This window comes from Macrotis lagotis, chromosome X, assembly GCF_037893015.1.
Source record: "Macrotis lagotis isolate mMagLag1 chromosome X, bilby.v1.9.chrom.fasta, whole genome shotgun sequence".
Classification (NCBI taxonomy): domain Eukaryota; kingdom Metazoa; phylum Chordata; class Mammalia; order Peramelemorphia; family Peramelidae; genus Macrotis; species Macrotis lagotis.
Window position 1 is genome coordinate 648,334,743 of NC_133666.1, and position 25,918 is coordinate 648,360,660.

Here is a 25,918-nt window from a genome sequence, read left to right on the forward strand (position 1 = left end):
CTCAGCTTCAAAAAATGCATCCTTCTTAGCTGTAAAACTTCAGGTGCTGTAGAAATGAAAACTGTGCTTAGTTTTTTCAACAGAAAGAATATTTATAAAAAGGGACTCTGAAGGATGAATCAGATTTAACAGAGAGGTTACTGGAAGTGGAGAGACTACTCCTTCAGAGTTAGGGCTCATCACCTTTTCCTTGCAAGTTTTCTAAGGTACAAGACAGGGAGGGAGAGAGGAAGACATCTCCAAGGCTCTGCTGACATAGGAGGGAGGGCCTGGACTGTGTTGTCCTTTTGAGCTGGAGTGTGTTGATTTCTCTGATTCAATCACCTGTCAGCAGGTTAGAATGAATCTTCTAAACTGAGCCAAAGGATCCTTCTCATCATCATCCACTGATTATCTTCACTGAGCCAGGCAGAACTGGGCAAGGAGGTGAGACCTGCCCTTCCCAATCTTCTGCCTCCTTCTTGGGAGGTAGGAAGCTTGTGTGTGTGTGTGTGTGTGTGTGTGTGTGTGTGTGAATGTATCACTGTGTTTTTTTTAATGAATGATGAATGTATATGTGGGACCATAGGGTCCTTGATCTAGAGCTTAGGAAGAACTTCAGAACCATCCAGTTCAATTCCTTCATTTTACAGATGAGGAAACAAAACATGGTAGTAACATGAGTTGCCCAATATGTGCATCTGTATGATTTCATCCATGTGTGCATATATGTTTGTTTACACCCATACTTTAGCAGATCTATATCTCCATCATAGGGCATGCTCTCTAATAGTGTAAATCCTGGCTCTTTCCTACCTGCCCTTCGTCCAAGGCTCTGGTCTGAGTTCACAAATAACTCTGACATTAGGATTCCTTGAACAGGCTGGGGGCCTTCCTCCAAGCCTCTTGACATTGCTTACAATATCTTCATTTTGATTCCTTGCCACTCACTGAAGATCATTTTGTATGATTCTTCATTTTATGGGTAGCTGTGAGCATCATTACCACACAGCCAGTTCCTGGTGATGAGCTTTTTGATCTTTAGCTAGGCTGGTCCTTGGAGAATAGACTCAATCTGTTGGTGGAAACATATCTGAAATCTTTTTTAACATGACCAAAGATGCTTTTGAGAGTTCAGGTCTTGCTGAACAGACAAGTGGTCAAAGGATGTGAAACAGTTCTCAAAAGAATGGCAAACTATAGTTTCTTCATTTTTTAATATTTATTTATTTAGAGGCAACTGGGCTTAAGTATATTGCTCAGTCACACAGCTAGCAAGTGTCTGAGGTCGGATTTGAACTCAGGACCTCCTGACTCCAGAGCTGGTGTTCCATTGGTTCTTATAGCATCTAGCTGCCCCAAACTTAAGTTTCATTTCACATTCAGCAAATCAACAAAAATAACAAAAGACAGGAGTCTTTTGTTGGAAGAGTTGTAGAAAGATGGGCACACTAAAGCATTATTGGTGGATCTGTAAAATTGTTTTGGAAATCAACATAGAATTGTGCAGTAAAAATAGCTAAAATGTACTATATACTCTTTGACCTAGAGATTCCATTATTGGGCATATACCCCAAGGAGTTCAATGATGAAAAGAAAGGCTCCATATACACCAAAATATTTATAGCAGCACTTTTTTTGTGGCAGCAAAGAACTGGAAACAAAATGATGCCTATTGATTGAGAATGGCTAAGCAAATTGTGGTACACGAATGTAATGGAATATAACTCTACGTAGGAAACAATGAATATAGAGAGATTCATGGAAAGACAGATGTGAACTGATGCAGAGGGAAGTAAGCAGAGTTGAGAAAACAGCATACTAAATGACTCTGATAATGTAAATGGAAAGAAGAATAGCAAAATAAAAAAAAGTATTGCAAAATTGCAAAAACCAAGCTTGATCCCAAAGGAGAGATATGAAAAGCTATATCCTCACTCCTCTTCTTTGCTCTGTATGAGCTTGGAGTGTGGAACATTGCCTATACTGTTAGATTTTAAAATCTATTGATTAGTTTTACTCAATTTTTCTTTTTTCTTAAAAGACATTACTTTTTATATGAAAGGACTCTGGGAGGAGTCAGTGGCAAGGATACAGGGGAAAATCTAGGTGATATAAAACAAAATACATGTATTTGAATATAATTTAATTAAATTATACTAATACAATTTTTAAAACGTACTCCAAGATACCACTAAGCTTTGATAAGAGTCTCTGCTCTTATATAATGCTATGTAATTTTTTTGGTCTGTCTGAGACCTGTCACTTTATTGGAATAGGGAATTGCTGCAAACTAATTCCATTGATGCCAATATGTATCCCATCTGCAATTAATAATATGAAAGAACTTCCTGGGTCACTGTAAGTTAAATGACTTGCCCAGGGTCACATGGCTAGCATGTGTCAGAGACAATATAGATGCAAGTCTTCACGACTCCAAGACTGGGCTTTGATGTTATTTCTCAGTGTTAGCCAATATTAGAGTGAGATTATAAGCTGTATGAAGGCAGGGACCTTGTTCTGTTGATTTTTCCCCAGTTCCTAGTGTTTAATAGAATGAATGAATAACTATATCTATACTAAATGCAGATGATGATGAAGAATGCATGACATAGACAATATCAGAGCTAGCTGACTTTTGCCTATCATCCATTTCAACCCTTTTATTTTATTGGAGGGAGAACTGACATCTTTATTGTGTGGGAACAGCTGGATGTAGGTCTAGGTGTTCCTGGGTATTCTTCAAATATATCTGTGTTTCTGTATGGGAGAGAATTTGACTCAATAATTCAGTGACAGAACCTGGTCTAGGACTTAGGGATTCCTTACTCTCTGTTGTTCAGTCACCTCCTCCTCTTCATGACCCCATATAAGGGCTTTTATTGGCAAAGATACTAGAGTGTTTTTGCCATTTCCTTCTCCAGTTCATTTTACAAATGAAGAAACTGAGGTAGACAGGATTAAGTTAAGTGACTTGCCCAGGGTCACACAACAGTTAGTAAAAGTATCTGAGGTAGAATTTTAATTAAGGAAGATGATTAAGGAAGTCTTCCTGACTCCAGATCTAGCAAGCTATCCACTGTGCCACTTAACTACCAAGAGGGGTATTTTTTTTATGTGAGATTTAATCCATGTTAGCCAAAAGAGGGACAAGTCACTCTCCCAGCAAAACTACCAATAGTTCTTCTCATTTTCCTCTCCCCTTCTCCTCCTCTATCATCATCTCATCTTTTTTTTTTAAGGGTATTCAGCTAGAAATGACCCTAGGATGTCACTTTCCTGCTGTTTTTTGTTTTATATTTTGTATTCTATAGCTATCTATTGCAAAAGTGGATAAAATAATGCTTTCTGTAACGGTGTATAATATTTTAAAATTTCAATTCATCCTCTGTGGGTTCAGGCAGCTTTTGGACAACTCCAGTAGACAGGATTGAGGATGAGGATGGTATGTGCTTCATCTATTCCTGCATTGTTTTGATTTTTTTTTCTGCCAGTGCTTTATATTTCGAAAGGTTTTTTTGGTCACATGCCTTGAAGATTTGTACCATTTTAATATGGTGACATCTCTTTAAGAAACATTGTTCTTAAATTTTATTATTGTTATTTAGTTAATATCTATCATTATCCCTCAAATGTATTCCCTGCTTTGCAATTTATAAATCCCTTTTCCAGATATATTTTCCTTTGATTTTTTAACTGTTCTCTTTTATAGGATCCTGGGGCTACTGGGGGTCTGTCTGTTCATCAGGGATTGTTCTGGTGTGTGTGTGGGTGTGGATGTGTGTGTGTAAAAGGAGGAAGGAGAGGAAGGCTTATGATGGGACCCATTATCAAGAACTCCCCCATGCTGCTCCAATGTGGACCAGAACCCAAACAGCTGGCCTGGAAACTGGCGGGGGCTGGTGACTCTAAGAGGGGAAGACTAGGGACTGGCATGGGGAGTAAGATTGGCCTCTGTGCTTAACTATATGATGAGCTATTGGATTTGCTGGAGAGGAAAAGTCGATAGTCAGTATGGGATTCCAGCTGCCTAGCTGTATAATGGTTTCCTTGACAACATGTCCCCGCCTCAGCACCCCCCCCCCCAATCTCCCTCCAATCCCTCCTCCTGCCTCACACCCTGGGGCTCTAAACACAGAAGAGGGGAAACCATATTCATTTCTTTTTTTCTTTAATTTAGCCAGACCCCAGACCAAATTGTGATCAGCCTTGTCCTCCTCCACCCACCCTAATCTCATGGGGATCAAGGGATGATTTTTTCCATTTCCTTGAAAGAGATACTAAGGTCCAAAGAGGGGGCTCCATTTGCGGAAAGTCACATAGGGAATTAGAGGCAGGGTTAGAATAAGAACTTGGGTCCCTAGGGCTCTTTCACTATGAAGTACAGCATACTGTCGCTTAGTAGCTACTTGTGAAATTAATTTGGCCTTTGGTCCATTCCCAGAAGACTCTACCTTTGTCTCCCTACATATGTCTAAACATCTGGATGGAACACAAAAACATTCAGACCACCAATCTGTGGTTTCCCAAACTATTTGTGGCTATTGGGGAGTAATGGATTTCTTTCATCCAGATGTTTAGGGATCAAATAGCCTTCCCTAAACACCCTCTCCAAATTTCTGTTTGGAAAGCAGGAACACTACTAAATTCAAGATAGAATCATGGCATGCCTCATAATCTACTGTTCTCTAAATCTGTTTCCCTACCTTGCTGTCTTCATCTTTTTTTAAAACAAGTTTTATCGATGTCTTTTGTTTTTACTTTACAATTATTTCTAGATCCAGCCTTCCTGATCCTAGCTTTAAACTCTCATTTGTAGCAAGGGAAATACAGTTAAGCAAAACCAACTGATATATTAATGGTCCGACAGCGAATGGGACTTTCTGTGCCTGTTTCTCTATTAAGAGGAAGGAGTCTATTGTTCAGAGGAGTATCCCTCGGTCTTTTTGTTTTTCTCTCCATCGCACAGAATCATACAATTAGAGCTGGAAAGGATCTTAGCAGTCATTTTGTCTACTCCCTTCATTTTACAGAACTGGAAACCAAGACTTTGAAGATATTAAGTGATTTGTTTAAGATCACAGACCTGTTTTTTTCCCAAAGCCTAGATTTTAATTTACATCAATAACACCATGAAATGCCCCCCCATTCTGTCTCTCTCTATTTCAGTCTCTGTCTCTTTCTGTCTCTGTCTGTCTGTCTGTCTCTCTCTGTTCCTGCCTCTACACATTTTTCTTTTACTGTTTCCTTTTCTCTTTTTTCTCTCCCTCTTGCTCTTGTTATCTCTTATTTGGTCTCTCTCTCTCTCTCTCTCTCTCTCTCTCTCTCTCTCTCTCTCTCTCTCTCTCTTACAGCCATTCTGTCTTTTCTGGGTGTGCATCTATCCTCTTTCTGTCTCTTCCATCTCTCTGTCTCACCCCCAATCCCCACCCCTGCCCTGAATGTTTCTGGAAATTTCTTGTTTGCCTGGATCCCAGCCTGGCCCCACCTGCTATCTCCAGGCTGTGGGTTGGGCCTGGACTCCTTGGGCACGATGGGATTTTAATGGAGGTATTTTCAAATTAGTTCTGGGCCTTTCAAGACTTATCAGTTAAATGGACTTTTTCAAATTGATTCAAAGGTCACCCAGAGAGTCAGTTCCCTGCCCTGTTTTCTTTGCCTCAGGGTGACACCCACAACTGGTGCCCTGTGATGAAGAAGTAAGGCACTCATAAATGTACAGACATCTGCAAAGATACATGTAGCTCTATGAAAACTTATCCGATTACACTAATTGGACAACATTAGAGATATACACTCTGACAGACATAGCCTCCAACACCTACACTGACAAAACAACACACAAAAGAACACACACTGGCACACCAGCCTAGACATACGTCACAGGCAGACCCACAGTCATGGAGAACACATTGGATTTCCATTCTGCAAGTTAAATAGTAACAGCCAGAGGCTGTTAGAAATAGACTTGATAAAGATGACAAAAGGAAAAGAAGCCTTTTAAAAAGGAGATGGAAAGAAGAAAGAGAATGAAAAGAAAGAAGAAAATGGAGAAAGACTGGGAGAGGAGAAAGACATTAGAGAAAGAGACAAAGGAAGAGGAAAAGAGTAGAGACTAAGAGGAGAAAGGAGACAAAGGAGGGAGGAGAGACAGAAAGAGGAAGAGGGGGAGAGATAGAGGAGATAAACAAAAGAGAAGATATATATATATATATATATATACAGAGAGAGAGAGAGAGAGAGAGAGAGAGAGAGAGAGAGAGAGAGGAGAGATTGTTGGAGATAGAGAGGAGGGGAACCAAATACTGGCAAGGGAAGAGATATACAGGGGTGGGGAAAATCAAGAAAATAAGACAAAGTAAATCTAGGCTGTTTCAAAAGGGGAAAAAGGAATAAGAAAATCAGAGTGTAAAGAGAAGAGTGGAAAATAGAAAGGGAGGTATAAAAGTGGAAGATAAAAAGGAAGAAATGATGGTTCCTTTATTCATTACCACAGCCCACCTAGGGTGTTACCACTACCCCCAAGTCCTCTATGTGTGTGTGTGTGTGTGTGTGTGTGTGTGTGTGTGTGTGTGTGTGTGAGAGAGAGAGAGAGAGAGAGAGAGAGAGAGAGAGAGAGAGAGAGAGAGAGAACTTAGACAAAAAATTGGTTAGATCATATACATGAGGGAGCCCAGGGTGTCACAGGAAGAAAATGGGAGTAACTTCAATAATCTCTAAATTTATTCATTGGAATCCTAGGCTGCACTCAATGGCTAGGCATGAGCCCTGCATGTAAATTAGGGAGATATGGAATCCAGTTCTGACCTAACCCTTCTGGCCTTTGCCTCAGTGGGGCAAGTTGCTCAGTTCTCTCAATCTCATTTTCCTTGACTTGTAAAATTGAAATATACCCTTCAGTATGAACCTCACAGGTTCCTAGGGAGGATCAAAAGAGATAATATCTGTAAAATGCTTCACAAATCTTAAATTAAGACTAGTCATGTAATCTTCTGTGATGTGCTCTCACTCTTTAAGCCACATTTTCCTCCCTAAACTGGGGATAATTTTGTGCATTACTATTTCAGATAATTACTGTGAAGAAGATAATGCTTAAATCCTGAAGACATGGGAAGCTCCCTTCCTCTTCCACCCCTCCCCTACACATTCACACACACACACACACACACACACACACACACAGACATAGAGACATAGATACAGAGACACAGACACACACAGACCCCCTCTACACAAGCACACACAGTCACAGTCACAGACACACACACACACACACACACACACACACACACACACACACACACATAGACACACAGACACATCCCAGCAGCAGAACCAGAACAATGACTTCAGGTTGTGATCACACCAATGACACCTTCCCTGAGTCCTTTCTTTCTCCTCCCATCCAACCCAGTGCCACAAATGGGGCTGGAGAAGGGAAGTGGGGAGGGGGACAGTTCTATGCTCTGAGATTATAAATTCAGGTGTATCTGGATGTCCCTGTGAGGCTCTTATGTCCACAAGGTTGTATGACTGCAAAGTCAATTTCTGCTTCAATGGGTTATGTGAAAACTTGCCTGTATAGATGGACCATGTCCACATGAATTATGTGTCCGTGGGTCTGTGTGAATGTGTGTCTGTGTACATTTAGGTCTTTGTAAAGAGAGGGCATGGTTTCCATTCAGAGAATGTTTATGTCTGTTAATGTATATTCGGTGTCTATGGAAGGGAGGAAGTAATTGGAAAAGCACAGGGTCTAGGGAGCAAGAATTGAGAGGGGAAGACCCTTTTCTTTCTAGACTCACTGCTTAAGGGTCCCTCCCTCCTTGTTGGCAGGATTTCCAGGTTCTAGTTCTCACCTCTGACATGGAAGGACTATGGTAGAAGGAGGAAACTGAGGTACTTCTAGCATACACAGATGCTGTGATATCAACAGAAATACATTCATGCTGAGATACACATAGGAAATCACACATAAGTCCTAAAAAAAAGTACACTCCAATGCCCACAGGACTGCAGATACTAGGCACATAATGACAGGTGCTTCAGTTTTCTCATCAGTAATATTTGGGGCATTGGACTTGATGACCACTAAAGCTCCTTTCCAGATCTAATTATAAGATGCTATCACCATATTTTGTGCATGTGAGAAAAGATAGTCTTAGATCATGGAAATATCAAAGGTCCTTCAGCTCTGACATTCTATGACAATGAACACACATTGAGACTTATGGGGGAGAAATGCACAAATATATGGCCAGACACACAGATATAACTCGTCTGAAAGCAGCAGAGGGAAGTGGGAGGCCTTGCTCCCTTTCTTTGGAATTGACAATACAGGGGCATCTAGGTGATGCAGTGATAGAACACCAGCTCTGCAGTCAGGAGGACCTGAGTTCAAATGTTACCTCAGACACTTAATAATTACCTAGCTGTGTGAACTTGGTCAAGTCACTTAATCCCATTATCTTGCAACCCCCCCGCCAAAGGAATTGACAGTACTCCCAGATGATTCACCATCCCCATACTGTTCAGGAGACCTAGAGGTTCAGTACTATACAACCTCTCTTTTTGAGAAACCAAGATCTCTTGCTTTGGGGATGGAGAAGATGCATTTCTTAGCCTCAACACGGATGTTTCCTCCCCAGTCAGTATCCCAAGACTGAAGATTCAAATCCTAAATTTTAAGGAAAGTGATACAACATAGCCCCTTTCTTTACCCATGTCATATCAGAAAAGTATAACTTCTTGCATAAGACTTTCTTGAAAGGTAGAATGATATAGAGGATGAAAAGCTGCTGTTGGAGTCAGCAAGTCCTGAGTTCAAGTGTGGTCGAAAAAAGTCACTTAAACTCTTAATATTCCAGGTAAGCCCCAAGACCACACAGATTGCAGGGACTTTTCTAATCTCAAAGAAATGTATTCCTCAACCAGCCTAGCTTTGTATCTATAACTCACCAGTGTGGGCAAGTTTCTCCATCTTTCTGAAGCTCAGTTGTTCAATTTGTAAAATGAGGGGAAGAGAAGAGATAGTTTTAGATTGCAGAAATATTACAGAATACTCTTAAATTTAACATTCTCTGTTCTAGGGGCAGCTAGGTGGCACAGTGGATAAAGCACCGGCTCTGGAGTCAGGAGTACCTGGGTTCAAATCCAGTCTCAGACACTTAATAATTACCTAGCTGTGTGGCCTTGGACAAGGCACTTAACCCCATTGCCTTTCAAAAACCTAAAAAAAAATAAAGTGGGGAAGGGCAGGGATTATTTCCTCTACTTTTTAATATGGGGAAACTGAGGCCCAGAGAGGAAACAACTCTCTCTAGGTTACATTGTAAGTCAAGGGCAGAATCTAGACTACAGCCTAACCCAGTTTTCTTTCTGGGAAGTCTTCTTTGGGAAGTCATAATGGGAGACCAAACTCAATTATAAGTGAAGTGTAGCTGCTTTTGACAGATCTATAAGCCAGAGATACTTGCATTTCACTGTAAAGCCTCCTGCAATTTGAAGCCAGACACTTCAATTCAAATTCAAGCATTTCTTTGCCTACTAGTTGTGTAACCTTGGACAAATGATTTACATCTCTGAGCCTCAGTTTCTCTGCCCCATCCTATAAAGTGAGGGGATACTGGAGGAACTCTAATTTTCTTTTCAACCATAGATTCTATGATTCTCTCACTGTTTGGAATGGAACTTGAGCTGTTGTTAGGGCCTCTCAGATCTTAACTCTGGTACCTCCCAAATGAAATTCAGATCCTGAGACTTTTAAAAGTGACGTGGGAGAGAAGATGCAGAAAACTATGAGTCCATCTCGTCCTCCCAGCTGTAGGATAGACTGCACTGAAGCAGGCCAATCAAGTTAGGAGGAACAGCTAGGTGGCACAGTGGATAGAGCTTGGAGTCAGGAAGACCTGATTTCAAATCTGCCTGCAGGTCCTTACTAGCTGTGTGACTTTAGGCAAGCCATTTTACCCTGTTTACCTCAGTTTTTTCATCTTTAAAATGAGTTGGAAAAGGAAATGGCAGAACATTCCGGTATTTTTGCCAAGAAAACTCCAAATGGGGTCACAAGAGTCAGACTCAACTAAAAAACTACCAAAGCACAACAATGTCATCTAGGTGCTGAAGACACAAATACATGAAATAGTGTCTCAATCCTACAGAAAATGTTCCTAGCATCATCTTTTTGGTGGAGACAGAATTAGAAGAAAACATCCAAGGAAATGGGGGCAAGAGACAGAAGCACCTACAGACCAGTATCTGTACCCTTGATGATCTGGTGGAGTTTCTCAGAGTCCTCTTGGGGATTTGCTGCTCTGGGTCAGAAGTCTTAGTAGAAGAAAGACCAGTAAACCCTTGGTGTATGTAAGTTCTGGGGACTGAACTTGCTCCAGGGATGAACCTAGATATTTCATAGTGTTCTCTGCATAGATGTTCAAATCTAAAGTCAGAAAAAAAAAACATTAGAGATCATCAAGTTCTATGACCCTATTTTACAAATGAGAAAACTGAGTTCCTAAAAAGAGGACTGGTTCCAGCTATTAAAGCTGCCAAGTAATGAGAGTTACCCTAATCCCATGTAGATAAATCCACATACACAACACTGCATGGAACTTTGTCATTCTCTTCTACCTTGGTAGGGGTTAATTATCTAGCATGGTATATTTTTATGTTATGCCTTATTGTTGCTCCACCTCTGCACTTTGAGCTCTGTGAAAGCAAAGGGCCTAATTCATCTAAACTTTGCATCTTCAAGAATATCAAGCAAAGGCTCTACAAACAATAAGCATTTAATAAATAATTTGGAATGAATAAGTAAAACATTTCTTACATACGCTATATGATAATTCTGGTAGGATAGAATAGAATGAAATGGGAAGGTTTGGAATGGTGCAGATGTGTGTGAGCATGAATACATATGCATATGTTAGTACTTCAAAGAATATGCTCTTCTGTAGTTCATCGTCCCTCCACCTTAACAGTTTCCTGGAAATACTGTGTCCCTCGCTAGGTGGCTCATCTTCCAGAGATGAGTCTCTTTTCTTTGGTCGTTGGGTGACAGACAGACTATGATGGGTAGGAGAGGGCTTCCAAGTATTTCCATCTGGACAGGATGAGCCAAAATTTGAGCTTCCTTGGCATAACCAGAGAACTCAGTTCCCCCTTCCCTGGAACCTGAGGCATTTTAGGAGGAAGCCTTCACTGGGATCCAGCTCTAAAGAGTGACTAACAATCATCTTGGCAAGACACCTATTGTAGGTAGCTCTGCCAGCTGAGCTCAGGTCTGATCCAGTTGGAAACACTTCAAGTACTTGCCTGAATATGGATGTCATATCTGTCCTCTGAGAACCAACCCAGTTTATTTTATTTATTTATTTTGGTTTTTTTTTTTGTTTTGTAAGGCAATGGAGTTAAGTGACTTTCCCAAGGTCACACAGCTGGGTAATTACTAAGTGTCTGAGGTAGGATTTGAACTTAGATGCTCCTGAAATCCAGGACGGGTGCTCTATCCACTGGGCCACCTAGCTACCCCATGGTCCAGTTCATTTTGGAGGGCCTCTTTGCTTGTCTTGGGAAGAGGTGGAGTTGATACACTTTCCAGTCTCAGCAACTCTGGATCACAGTTGAAGCTGAACAAGGAACATCGACAGATGAAGGACAGAAGAGGTAAAGGGGGAACCACAGATGAAATCAAAAGGAATATCTATGCATATGTATGCGAGAGTACATTGTATATGTTCCCTTTTAACATTATTCAAGTAAGGCTCCAAGCACCTTTTGATGACCCCTTAGTGAAAGATTAATGGAGAAAGGTAAGTAGCTCAGGATATGAGATGGTGGATGGATTGTATCTGCAGAGCTGCAAGAAGCACTAACGGAGAACAGTGAGGATATAACAGATCCAACCAAGTGAGCTTTTCCTCTCCTAGATGCATTGGGAAAAAACCCCACAGTGGGAGAAAGGAAATGAGAATCTCTATTTCCAGCTCTACCACTGGTCTCTTGGGCCCTGGAAGTAAGCCATTTCTTTTCTCCAAGTCTCAGTTTCCCCAAATGTAAAAATGGGAAGGAAGATAGCTGCACTGTCTTCCCCAGATGATGAATGTAGGAAAGGTCTTTGTAGCCTTTAAGGCTCAATAGAAATAAGAGAGAAGGAGAATCATAACTGAGAGAGAGAGAGAGAGGAAAGAGGAGGGGAGGGAGGGAGTGGGGATCAAGGGGGAAGAGAGTGAAAAGGAGGAAGGAGAGAAAGAAGGGGAGAAAAGGAAGAGAAGGGGAGGGAAGGGCATGGAGAGAGAGAAGAATCTTAGACCTATACATTAGAATGTGAGCACTCCCTATTCCACCCCATGGAGAATAATACATCCTTCACAATATCATAGAGAAGCCTTGTGAGTGTATATGAGCCAGCAGACAGTGTAATGTGGCTTGCAGATGGGAGATCTTCCCTCCCCAGGCCACCAGGTCCCCAAGCAGATGCCCTACCAGCAGGAGGTGTTTTCTACTTCGTTTACCATGAGTCAAATGAAATGAGGGTATTCACTGAGTTCACTAAGTAAACCTCTACCTCCAAACCCACCAAACCTTCCAGAATGTGGTATAAGCCCAGGCTCCTAACTGGGGTTCAACAGCTTATGCATGAGTTTTTAAAAACTATTTTAATAACTGTTTTTCAGCATAATTGATTTCCTTTGTAATCCTCTGTATTTATTCCACTCATTTAACAACAAGATTCTAAGAGGGGCTCTACAGGTGGCACTGAACTGACTGTCTAAGGGCCAGAATGTACACATGCAAAAGATTAAGAATCCCACACTAAAAAGATGCCAGAAAGAATTCTGGGAATGGACAGGGCAGTGAGGGAGTAGTGGGGAATAAAAAAGGGTGATTTAGAGTCAGAAGCACTGGGTCTGAATCCTTGCTCCCCAGGTAAGTCACCTTGGGCCAGTCTCTTGGTTTCCCAAATCTGTACAAAGCAGTGGCCTAGTGATCTCTGAATTCTCTTTCATTTCTAAAATGACTCAGACATGGTGTGGTGAAGTGGGCACAAATCCTGCCTTTTGAGTGTCCAAGTGGACTCACAGCTTTCTCCTCCCTGACTAAAGGAGGAGGTTCAGCTATGGACCACTGGGTGAGGATGCTGTCCTCTGGAGGACCCAGTGAACTCTCTTCCAGGACCAGCTGCTATCTCCTGGAGGCTTCCGGCTTCACATCTGGTTAAGAAAGGGGCAGTCATCGCTCTGCCCATCACCACCAGATATCAGCATTCCCCATCAGGTGATCTCCATGTTTACCCACTTTCCTACCCCAGGCCCCATATCCACTAACCCCAATTCTGTTCTAGCTCTGGTTTGAGGAAGGAGGCTTTCTTGTCCAGACCCCTGGGCTTGAGGGCTCCCTGGAGGGTAGCTACTGCTCACAAGGACCAGTCTTGTTTCACTAGTCTGTTGGGTAATGGCTACTTCAGGCTAGAGCAGGCCAGGAGAGCCTGGGTGTGGGGGATGTTCAGTCCTTCTGTGTCCTTTGGCTCACTGCGAGTGGTGGGTCTGTCTGTCTGTTGATATGTCTGTCCATTAGGTCTCTGGAATGGCATCTACTCCTGAGGGATTTGGAATGCTGCTGTGTTATTGCTCTGAAGCTCCCTTGTGACCTAAAGGAGAAATGCAGCCATTGGAGACCCAAAGTGCTGGTACCTAGACAGGTGGGGTACTGACTGTGTGTGTGTGTGTGTGTGTGTGTGTGTGTGTGTGTGTGTATCTAGGGTTATGTAGGTGTCTGCAGGCCTGTATCTTTTTTAGCTAGCAATGTATATAATTTAACATTTAACATTATTGTATAGATCAAAAGCAGCCTAAAGTTGTGGTTAGAAAACCTAGAAACTGGGCTCAGAAGAAAGGAATGGGAGACCAGTGTTCAAGTCTTACCTCTGACATCTCTTGGCTATGTGACCCCAGGCAAGGCAATGAACTTGGCCCAAGTAACTGCCTAAGACTTCAAAATGTGGAACAATTGCTAAGCATTATTAGTTTTCTTAACCCTGTACTATACAATAATGAAACTGATATTATGAGTTATTTTCATGCAAAATTAGGAGCTCTAGAAGAACCCTCTATGACCATTTCAACTATTATTTATTATTTAACCAGAGAAGCAAACAGAAAGGCCCCCAGAGGCAGTACTGTGACTTTGGATCTGAACTTTAGTTTTTTCCTCTATAGAATGAGAGTTTGGGGATCAGATTAAATTTAAGGGTCTCTTTCAGCTCTAGCATTCTAAGTCCTGTGTTCTAAGATTCCTTCCAGTCTGAGATTCTAGGTTCTGTGAAAATTTCTAGTTAGAGTCATTCAGTAGGTCTTTGATTTGCCAAGAAGCATTATTTCTAGCTCCCAATTTCAGGCCCAGGCTCACACCTCTCTCAAGTGCTTGGTGGTACCTAGATACCTAAGAGACCCCCCAGAGACAGGTCAGGATTACCCAGACAGTTTCTCTTCCCACCCATTGGATAAAGGTCACCATTTTCTTTAAGGAGGTGACTGGAGGGGGGGGAAGCTTTGGGCAGGGGGTGCCAAATCCCTATTGCTTCGTTCAGGAAGGCAGCCAGGATTGCTCCCAGTCTAGGGCTAATTGGAGAGGTGGGGGAGGGGTGGCTTGGGTGGGAAGGAGGAGAGGGGAGTAAGGGTGGGCTAGGAGAGAGGAAGACTAGTTTGAACAGCAGAGAAGGCAAAGCAAGAAGGGGGATCGATACAGATTCAGTTCAAACCGGCCCCGGATCGGCTCACCAAGAGCGTGCAGCCGCTGTTGGGAGGGCCAATGACACAGGCGGCCAGGCTGTAACTCTGGAAGCCCCAATTCCCCAGCACTCTGAACAGAAGCCCCCAACCCCCTGCCCTCCACCTGGCTAGGGGTTGGTCCCCTGAATACATACAGTACATGCCCTCACCGCCATAGCCTTGCTCATAGTCTTGCCCGATCGCCACTCACTAAAATACTCGGGTTCACTTGCTAATATGGAGGAGTATTCAAGCTGAGAGTAACCTTAGGGCCTCTTCAGATCATAGAATCTGGAGCTGGAAGCGACGGTGATCCAATCCCCCCGCATTTTAAAGATGAGAAAGCAGAAAGCCCAGAGGAGTAAAGAGCCTTGGCTAAAAAGATGCAGAGGCGGGATTATGCCTCCCCATCTTCCGATTGCAAATGCATCATTTGGAGCTTCACTGCCATCGTCCAAATGATAGCCTACTTCTGTGACAATGCTACAGAACTGTGGGGTCAATCGTGCAGCTATGCTTGTAGCCATTTTAAAGAGGAAACTGAGATTCCAAAAGGAGAAAGTGATTGCGATCCAAATAGGACCAGGGTCCAACATATAGCCTCTCCTGGTACCCAAAGTCGGTAGGTTTCTCAGTATATCACGGACCAGAGTTTAAAGACAAAATTTGAAACCCCTTTCCTTTGCCCCCAAATCTCACACCCATGGAACCACCCTGCCTGCTCTGATTAACCATTAAGTAGCAGAATCTACATCCAGGTGAAGTTCAGTCTCATTCTTGTTATCTCTATTTTAAAGAATAACCCGAGGTTTACTGAGAAATCTTCACGTCTTCGAACTGGCTTTGTGAGAGCAGATTTCTGTCTAACATGGCTTAGGCTGGGCATATATCTGTGGTGTGGGTTTGTGGAGGAAGAACCGGTGCCACCGATGTCTTTAGAGTAGGTGGGGCAGACATCGGGCTAAGGGACCAATGGAGCTGGACTGAGACTATGGACTTCTAAAGCTGTGTTTCCTCTGGATGAATGTAAAACTATTCATCTAAGATTGGGGGAGTGTATTTGTATATTGTAGGTATGTTGTGTTTGTGATCTATAGGGTGAGTGAGTCATCGTAGGAGTTTATTTGTGCTTGTATTCTTTGTCTACAGTTGGATGTGTATCTATGTATTTCTGTATGTTGGGTTATGTGTAGATTTCTCAAACAATTTGTGTGTTTGTGTGTAATTTTCTATGTCTAAGTCATGGAGTTTTACCATGTGTTTATATGGTTAAGTGTGGAATAACTGACAGATCCAGTGAGTGTGCATTTGTAGCGACTGTATCTAAGAAAAAAAAATCATGTTTCCAGGATAATGCTAATTCACTTCCAGTCTTATTAGGTTCTTTTTCTTCAAGCCTAAGCCAGGATGACAAAGGCAGGGTAGGTGGGTTGTCCTAGCTCCTACTTAAGCAGAGATGGGACTGTGAGGAAGGAAGGAAAGAGTGAAAGGAGGTAGGAAATATAAGGAAGAGAGGAAGCAAAGGAGGAAAGGAACAAGGATCAGAGAAGGAAGGCTCTAAGGGAGAAAAGAGGTGACATCTTATAGAACCCCAAGCCTTACAACCCTTCCTTGTCTGAGAGAGGAATGAAATATGCAGCCTCTGTGGTTGCCTGAACCCTGCCCAGCCAAGGAAAACCCAAGGATTTATGGGAAGACCATAGGGCCAAAGGCTTTTTGGACCAGGGACAAGGCTGAGTCCCAGAAATCAGTGAGGGAACTAGACCAGATGAACCTTTCAATATGGAAAACGAAAGACTTAACTACAAGCTACCTCTGCAGCCTTTTCTCTTTCGCTTTTCTAAATCTCTCTGCATTCTCTAGCTCAGTATTTTTTTTTTTTTTTTTTGGTCCCTGCGACTCCTTTCTCACTGTGTTCCTCCTGGTGCTTGTCTCTGCCTTTCTATCTCCCTTATCTATGTCTTTCCTCTTTACCTTTCGTTCTCTTTCTCCCTCCCTCCATTGTGTCTCAACTCTCCCCTCGCCGACTCCCCCGACCCCTCCTCCTCTATCTGCCTGCCACCCCCTTTCTTCATCCCCAGTTTTATGTCCACAGTTTTATTTAAGGGACAGAAGCTTGGGAAAGAAAGTCCCGGATTGTGGTCCCAAAGCCAGCGCCTGTGGATCAGTACAAGTTAGCCCATCTCTTCCTTCCCCCTTCCATCCGGAATATCGATAATAAAATTAGAATCGAATAGTTTTGTGAGGCGGGGGGAGGCGTCCTAATCTGGGGATCCTAACTGCGATGCTCTAGGTCTGTCACTTCCTTTCTGTTTCCTAAACTGTCAAGAAGAATTAATAATCCACAGTTCTTCCTTCCTCACAGGGCTGTTGGTGTGAATCAGACAATGGTTTAAAAAAATCATAAACTGTCAGTCACACAGAAATCTGAGATGCTATGACACATGATAGGATCAACTCTTATTGGCCAGTCCTGTTACAGTAAAAGAATACTTAATGCATGTGTGGATGGTTCAGAGAATGGAGTTGGAAAGCGCGAGGGGATATTGCTTTCTCCACAGTTAGTTTGAGATTTACTTTTCCCCTCACGGAACCGAGCTGTTGTTTCGGCCTCTGGGAGCCCCGGCCTCTCTTACTCTACCCTCAGCGCAGGACCCAAGTTGCCCCCAGCGGCTTGGCTGTGGACCACACGGGCTCCCAAACGCGTGGGTTCAAACCTCCCCAGGGGGTGGTCCCCGAGCGGCTTTACCCCCCTCTCCTCCCTCCGTCCTGGATTTTGGTTTTTAGATTTTAGATTTTGATCCGTTACAAAAATAGTTGAAGTCCGGAGCTGCAATCCCGACAATATTTGAAGCGGGCCGAGAACGATCGATCCGCGTGACGGTGATGAATTAGAGATAGTAATTCGAATTTATCGATTTTGCGGCCTGGAGGAGCCCTCCCCCCCCACCCCAAACCAATTCCACTTTCCATATAATTACTGTTTTAAATGTAATCACGGAAAGGAGGCCCCGAGTCTGTGCTGGATCGGATCTGCAGAGGGACCGGGTGCCTGTGGAAGTTCGTGGGGATGGGGGAGGGAGTGAGAGAGGAGAGACTTCCATAAGGGGTGAGATCTGGGTGGGGTGGGTGGGAGAGATAGATGGAGATGGAGGGTCTAGCTCCTGGTTCAGTGAGAGTCTGGCTATAGTTTCTCCATCTTTAAAATGGAGAAACTGAAATTGTCTCAGTATTTTCTGCTAACTTTTTCATCCTGAGACTTCCCAACGCTACCATTTTTTGTTCTACAAACCATCCCCGGCTCTCACAGTCTATGTATACTCTTACCCTGATGCGGATGGGAGATGGACGAGGGGCATACATAGTATATTTTTTTTATTATGGACATTTCGGCGGGAAGCGAGGAAATCCTCTTAATCAGAAACAATTCCACATACTCAGGTTAAGTCATTGGCCATGAACTCTCTCTGCCTTTCCATCTATAGGGCTTTTCTAATGCACAACTATGCCAACCCTTGGCATCACGCACACTCACATCTGTTACCAATTTTAACCATTTCCAACGTGCTTTCTTATTCTCTTTCCCATTAATTCTTACAACTTCCAGAAAGCTATGAAACAGTTTTCAAATCAGCTCACCCAGAGAAGGCACTCTGCAAATCTTAGTGTCTTAACTATTATCCCCATTTCACCAAACAAACTAAAATCCAGGAAATAATAAGCCATATGGTCAAGGTCACACGGGGAGGTGATGTTTGGGTGGGCGGAGGGGTTTAAAATACAAGTCTCTTTTTTTTCTAAGCCTGCCGTGATTCGGGTTGGGAAACGCTTGGTCCACACCGGGACGAGACGCCGCTGGCCTGGGAGTCTGCACAGTCAGAATTCATCGCTGGGTAATTTTAAGCAAAGAAATAAGCACAGTCCAATCCAGACAGCTCCAGCAATCGCGAGAGCCCAGCACCTCGAAACCAGATCAGCCTTCCTGCCCCCGAATAATCGAGGATTGTGACCTGATCTGGGCTGGGGCTGAGTGGGTGTATTGACTCTCCAGAGAATGGGTGGCGTTCTTGTTTCCTCTTTCCTTCCCTTAGATTTGCTTCTCAGTTGGTGCGTCCCAGGCTAATCTAAATTGGGGTAGGGATGGCAGGGACGTGGAAGGGAAAGAAACTCTTTTTCCAGTCGTGGGCTTCACAGTCCAAGATGACTGGAACAAGGGATCTGCACCCTCCAGAAGGCTGTCCGCCCCTACCTCGACCTTACTGTTCTGCTCACCTTCCGGAAGGAGCCTGGGTCGCTTCACGCCCAAGTCACAGGGATTGGGGATCAGGAGCCTATGGGGCCCTCGGGGCCAATCTCGGAAACTGGCCTTTTGCACTCTCAAATCCCCACCTCTTCTTCCAGTGGAGCCGTTGGAGGAAGACGGGAGGAAAGTCCTCCAAAGCTCACCTCTCCCCTCCCCGAAAGGCTGTGCGAGTGGCATGCCCACTTTAGCCAGCTTTCGGGAAAAGACCTCGCTTTCGGTCTCATCCCTTTCCCTTCCCTTTTCTTTCCTTCCTTTTCCTTCTCTTCTCTTTTCTTTCCCCCTCTCCTTTTTCCTCCCTTTCGTCTCTTACCCTTGACTCTGGGGTTCTCTGTGTGTGGCTCCCCATTTCTCCTTTTCTATCCGTTTGTCTATTTCTTTCTGCCTTTGCCTGGATAGATTTCTTTCTTTTCCTTCTGTCTCCTTTTCTCGGTCTTTAGTTTCTCTTTGTTTTTCTATTTCTATTTTGCAATCTCTCTTCTTCCATCGTCCTCCCTTTGCTGCACCCTCCTGTCTTTTGTCTCGGTTATCTCTCTTCCTAGTCTTCCGAGATTCGGGTCAGAGATTCGGGATTTGGAAGGACTGTAGACCAGGGTCGATGGGCGACTTTAAGATCCTGTCTCAGAGAACCAAGGACCAAGGGAGATGCTGCTTGCCTAATTTTAAAGGAAAAGGGACCCCTAAAGTAGGAGCCAGCGTATATGCAGGGAAGAGAAGTGCGTACGTGTGTGTGTGTGTGTGTGTGTGTGTCTGAGGCCTTGCCAGACTGAGCACGGATGCGATTTATTTTCTTGGAGGTCGACTTGGAGGGAGACGAATGGATGATCACAAGTCGGGCTGAAGGCTAAGGTCCACTTTCTTTTCCCTCCCATCCCTCAGCACCTTTGGGGGCTGTCTGTACTTCTGCCTCTGTTTCACCCTGGGCTAAACGATCACCCAATCCAATGCCTACCGCCCGGGACCCTGAGCCAAGATCCCAGCGCCCACCCCTGCTCGAGGCGTCGGGTCGGGCTAGCTCTGGCGCTGGCGGTGCTTAAATCTCCATTTCCTCCGGCCTCGTAAAGCCGAGAGCGATTTGCATTCTATTAACTGCTTTTCAATAGCGCATTGACCGGAACTAAAGGATGGCGCGCGGGGCCTAATTACCAGGCACCCCCGCGCGCCGTTGTAGCGCAATCCGGACGCCCTGGCCCTGGTCTCTGGGCCCTAGCAGTCCGGGCCCGCTTCGGACTCTGTCCGCTGCCTGGAAAAGCAAGGCCTGCGAGGCCTGAAAAGAACGAGCAGAGGCCAATATTCGGGAAACGATGACCTAGGTATGTGACGTCCAATAACTTGACAGAGAGGGAGCTTCCCGCCTGGCCCATGAGAGTGTCTGTCACGAGGGATCTGTAACGAATGCAGCTCGCACAATAGCTCCTTCCAAACATTTTCTCTAGGATAGGGACTTTCTGATGTCTAAAACTGATGCTATGAGACTGAGCAAGTCCCTTCCCCTCGGGAGCCTCAGTTTCCTCCTCTGTAAAATAAGGAAGTTGGACTAGAGGGGCTATTATGTTTAAAGTTCCTCGCAACCCTGACATTCTTCGTTCTAAACATTCTTGCTGGCTCAAAGATGCTTTGTTCTCTGTTCTAAGCTCCTGCCTTCTGCTTTTGTGTTTTGAACGAGCTGTTCCACTCTGACGTTCTTTGTTCTGCGTTCTAAGGTTCGTTTCAGCTCTAACGTTCTAAGAGCTAAGGCCTCCGGCTGCTCTGACATAGTGGATTCTAAGCAACCATTAGCTAAAACGCTTTGTCCCACACGTTGGTGTGCGTTTCAGTTGAGAATGCTCTGTAAAGTTCCTTCCATTCTAAGGCTCCTATATGATGCCGACTCGGCAATGTGGCAGATTTCAGAAGACAATGACTTTTTTCCCCAAACAGGTCATCTGGTCATGTCTGTGCAATGTGCCGTCCTATAGAATATAGAAGGTGCAATGTGGGCCGTACTGCAGACAGCAGAGTGTGAAGGGAGATGCCATTTCTATTAAAGGCCGTATGTGTGATGGATATTTCAAATCCATAGCAATGCATAATGTAAAGGTTAGTGTGCTTGATAAATAATACATAGCTTAATATGTAACCAGGCTAAAATAAAGCCTGTACACTGTGATAGGAAATCTGGAATGCAGAGCAAGAGGGCTATTACAGATCAGCCGTACTTATAACAGATTAACTCTGAATAATGGCGTGAACGCCAGTGACTGGAGTTTCTGGTGCTCCGAGAAAGCAATGGGGGGACAGATTGAAGTGGGGACTTACTCTCACACCTCACGTCAACTTCAGCTTCTCTTCGCTGTGTGTTTGTGTATGGGTGTGTATGTAGATTTGTGTGTGTATGTGTGTGTCGATGCTGAGGGTGTTCAAAGGTGGAAGAAAATGTCCTCGACACCCCCCCCCCCACTACTGGATCTCATTTGTTGGGAGAATCTAGGTTCTAATCCAGAGGGCTCCTGGGTCCTCGGGACCCAAGTCAGGCTCCCACCCCCCACCCAGGACTAGAGACAGTGCAAGCTGCGAGCACTCATCGATCGGCTGCAGAGCAGAGCTGCAGCTATTGTCCCTAGCTCCCAGCGGGTCCCCTGGCCCAAGGTCCCCGAGAGCGGAGGAGGGAGGGATCGGGACAGCGGGGAGCACCCCCCCCCCAGAAAGGGGTGCCCACTGAGAACATCGCCTATGGCAGAATTGGGGGGGTCCCTGGGGCCAGATGTTGCCTCCAGCTGTAGACCACGGGGAAATCTCTCCTGGGAGCTATGACCTGGTGTGTGTGTGTCTGTGTGTGTGTGTGTGTGTGTGTGTGTGTGTGTGAGAGAGAGAGAGAGAGAGAGAGAGAGAGAGAGAGAGAGAGAATTCAGCTGTCTGAATTTAGATTCAGAGAGTGTGAGGAAGAGAAAGGAAGATTGACAGAAGGCAGACAAAGAGAAGGGATATTCAGATTCATAGATATTCAAAAAGAAAGAAAAAACTGAAAGAAACGAGACAGATTCAGAGGAGGAAAATAAGAGATAGATATTGAGAGAAAAGATGAAAAATGGGAAAGGGTTGGGGGAGAGAGAAAGGAGACTGTGTGTGTGTGTGTGTGTGTGTGTGTGTGAGAGAGAGAGAGAGAGAGAGAGAGAGAGAGAGAGAGAGAGAGAGAGAGAGAGAGCCGAGTCTGAGGGCGAATCTAGTGTGTGTAATCGGTGGACTCGGCAGATACACTGTCCACACGTGTACCTCGGCAGTGACTCCAGATCCATGTGGGTGTCTCTGGTGGGTTCATGCTTAGCGTGTCTGTCTTTGTGTGTCGATCCTCTGGACACTTGGGGGTCCTCTCTCTCTGCCTCCCTCCCGGAGCTAGCCTTGTCCCCACCCTCGTTCGTGGGCTCCTCTGACCTTTGTCGCTGGCCGCGGGGCTCGGTGGCCGGGCTGCCCCCGGAGGCCCCACAGAAGGCGCCTTTCTCGGCGGACTGGGGGTGGGGATGGATAGCCGGGGCCATTTGTATAGTAACGATGGAGCCAGGAGATCGATGGAGAGCAGGACGAGGGCTGGGGATTGGGGAAGAATAGCGGCAGTGAACCTTTTTAGAGCCAGGCCCTGGAGAATAGAGTTGAGGGGTGCTAGGGAGAGGGAAGTTCTTGGGCTAAAACGGGGCGCCGGCAGACCTCTCCTTCCAACCGCGATGCTCTCACATCCGAGCGCACGACCCCCCGGTCCAGAGTACCCCCGAGCAGCCAGGCTTACCTCCTTCCTCTGTCTCACCCCCCTGCCCATCTCCATACAATTCTCCCAAGCAGTTTTGGCCTACCTCGCCCCGGGACACCTCTGTGGGGCTCTCTAGCTGAGTCTTTCAAGTCGAAAAGAAGAGAGGAGAAAGCCAGGATGGGGGGGGGGGACAGATCCAGGGGGTTTTAGAGAAAAGGGAGGGGGAGATCTTCCCACCCAAGGGTCCTGTCCCCTACTTCACGTTGAGAGCATGTGGGGAGGGGGGGGAAGAATTCACTGCCTGGCCACCTCATCCCCTTGCCCTCCGCCAGTCTCTGCCCCCGGGGGGGCAGTGCCGGCCTCCCGAACCTGCCAGCCACGGTTGTCGACAGCCTCCTTTCCCCAGCGCCCTGACTTCCTCCCCATTTTCCAGGCCCTGGCTCCCTTGGCCACCTGTGAATCTCCGCGTCTCCTTCCCCGTCCTCGATCCTAGCCCCCCCCCCCCCGACTCTGTTTCTCAGCGTTCCCCTACTCCGGCCCAGCCTTCCCTCGGGTGCCCAGCCCTGGACAAGCCCTGGCCCCCTTCTCCGCTCGAGTTCTAGCTAGGAGTGGAGGCTCTGGCGGAGCCCCGGCTCGGAGCCCGGTGCCCGGGACCCTCCGGGTCCCCTCGTGGTCCCGCCCCGCAGCCTCCCGGGCCGCCCTACCTGCGAGCCGGAGGGCCGACATCCTCTGGAACTCGGGCTCCTGCAGCCACTTCCACATCCTGCGGAAGGTCTCGCGGCCGGACTTGAGCTTACTCCAGGGCTTGGGGTTGCGCAGCAGGTCGGAGAGGGTGCCCTGCGAGCGGCAGAGGATGCGCTGGGCGAAGATGGCCTGGGGGATGCTGTAGCGCTTCAGCTCGGCCGTGATCCTCTGGGCCACCTCTTTGGTGTTGATCTCCTCCACCTGGCCCGAGCCGCCCGCCTGCGAGCCGGCCGCGGCCGCCGCCGCCGCCGCCGCCGCCGCCTGCCGCTCGCGCTCGGCCAGCAGCGCCCCCCCCGCCGCCGCCGCCGCCCCCCGGCCCCGCGTGGTGGCCGTGCGCGCCCAGCCCGTTGAGCGGCGCCATCAGCCCCGCGCCGGGGGCCCCGAGGCCGCGGCCCAGCGGGTCCTCGGCCCGGGCCAGCATGGCCGCGTGCGGCTCGAAGGCGGCCGCCGAGAGCATCTTCTCCCCGGCCAGGTGCGGCCCGGAGCCGTAGGTGGCCAGCGGGGGCGGCGGCGGCGGGGGCGGCGGCGGCGGCGGCGGCTGCTGGCCGCCGTGCAGGGGCCCCAGGCCGTTGGCCAGCGGGCTCAGCGGCTGCCCCATGGCCGGCACGTCCTTGGCGTAGTGGCCGTAGAGATTGCCCACGGAGGCCAGCCCGCGGTCGTCGCGCATGAGGGTGAAGCTGCCGCTGACGTTGGCGGGCAGGCGCTGGTGGGGGTGGGCTCCGTGGGGCGGGGGGGCCGGCGGGGTGGTGCGGGTGCGGGTGGTGGTGGGGGTGCGGGGGCGGGTGCGGGTGGAACTTGTCGGAGACGGCCGAGATGGGCGGCAGGTGCTGGAGCGGCGTCAGGGTGGTGTAGGAGCCGCTGAGGCTGAGGGCCGGGCCGGGCGAGTCGCAGGCCAGGCTCATGGCCGGGTGCAGCGGGGCGGCCAGCTCGGCCCGGTAGTCGGCAGCGCCGCTCTCCAGCAGCGAGGCCACGCCGGAGACCATGGCCGGCCGCGCCGGTCCCCCCACCAGGCCGCGGTGTGGGCCGGGCCGCGCGTGGGCTGGACTCAGCAGCTCCCCGGCCGCCTGCGGATGCGCCAGCCCGCCCAGGTTGTCCAAGCTCAGCTCCATGGCGGCCGGCCGGCCTCCCGCCGGCCCGCCGGCCCCCCGCCGCCGCCGCCTCCTCTGGCCGCCCTCCGAAGGCGCGCCCGCCGCTACTCCATGGGGCCGGCCGGGCGCACTGGCGGGCGGCGGCGACGGCAGAGCGCGGCCCGCGGGGCCCCCGGGCACGGCCCCCGGCCCCTGGCCACGGTGCTCCGGCCTTGCGGCGCCCCCCCCGGCCCCGGCCCGAGCCTCACGGCGCCGCTGGCCGCTGGCCGCCCGCGCGCCTCCCTGGGGCTCGGGGATGCAGCTGCGAGCAAGCCCGCTCCGCCCCGGCCAGCGCCGAAAACGATGTGGCCGCCGACCGCCCGCCAGCCTTAGCCTCGCAGCCAGCGCCGCCTGACGTCAGCAGCTCCCAGCTCATCAGGGCCCTCGCTCGCCTGCCCTCTCTCTCTCTCTCTCTCTCTCTCTCTCTCTCTCTCTCTCTCTCTCTCCCTCTCTCTCTCTCCCTCTCTCCCCCTCTTTCCCTTCATCTCTCTCTCTCTCTCTCTCTCTCTCTCTCTCTCCCCCCTCTTTCCCTTCATCTCTCTCTCCCCCTCTTTCCCTTCATCTCTCTCTCTCTCTCTCTCTCTCTCTCTCTCTCTCTCTCTCTCTCTCCTTTCTCTTCTCCATCTTTTCTCATTCACTGTGTCTATCTCTTTTTGACCCCCACTCATCCATACTTCTCACTCAAACCAAACTGGAAGTGGGAATTGGTGAGGGGGGAAGGACCTATTGGGGTTTGTGGGCAAGACTCTCATTCCCCACACCCAGATCGGAGTGGGACTCTGTGCATGACCCCCGCCAGAGAAGAAATCAGGACAAGCTGCTTAGTGTAGGAATCCAGGGTCCCGGATCCCAACCGTCCAGTGAGGGGTGTTGCTGTCTGCCTATGCATTTGAAACGTGGGCTGGGGGGAGACAGAGAGAGACAGAATGTGCTCTGTGATTCAGAGACAAAGAGGATTAGAATGGATTTCGCTCTTTCGTCTAGAGGGGCACCGATCTCCCTGGACATCTTTTCCCACAGATACAACCTGTCTTCGCTAAATGTTACACACAGGAATCTGGTTTGTTCCTGCATTCTCCTACACAGACAAATACATGCATCCACATCTATTGATATAAATACACAGACACACATAAGCATCCAGAGGTCCCCCCCCCCCCAAAGATGCACAGAGGAGGAGGGCCTCTCCCTTTCTAACCTTTACCAGGGTTCAGGAGTGGACGTGTGTATGTGTGTGTGTGTGTGGGGGGGGCATCTCGGTTCTTGCCGCTCTATGGTT

At 47.4% G+C, this 25,918-nt stretch overlaps 1 protein-coding gene across 1 annotated transcript in view; it reads right to left on the reverse strand.

The window, feature by feature from the left end:
* ONECUT3 (one cut homeobox 3) overlaps window positions 1-24,689 on the reverse strand; it is a 44,948-nt gene extending 20,259 nt beyond the window's left edge. Inside the window, 3 exon segments of the mRNA XM_074200288.1 lie at window positions 23,473-23,713; window positions 23,781-24,218; window positions 24,220-24,689. Of these exon segments, the coding sequence (XP_074056389.1) occupies window positions 23,473-23,713; window positions 23,781-24,218; window positions 24,220-24,621 (1,081 nt within the window). The 5' untranslated portion in view covers window positions 24,622-24,689.
* Between the last annotated feature and the right edge of the window lie 1,229 nt (window positions 24,690-25,918).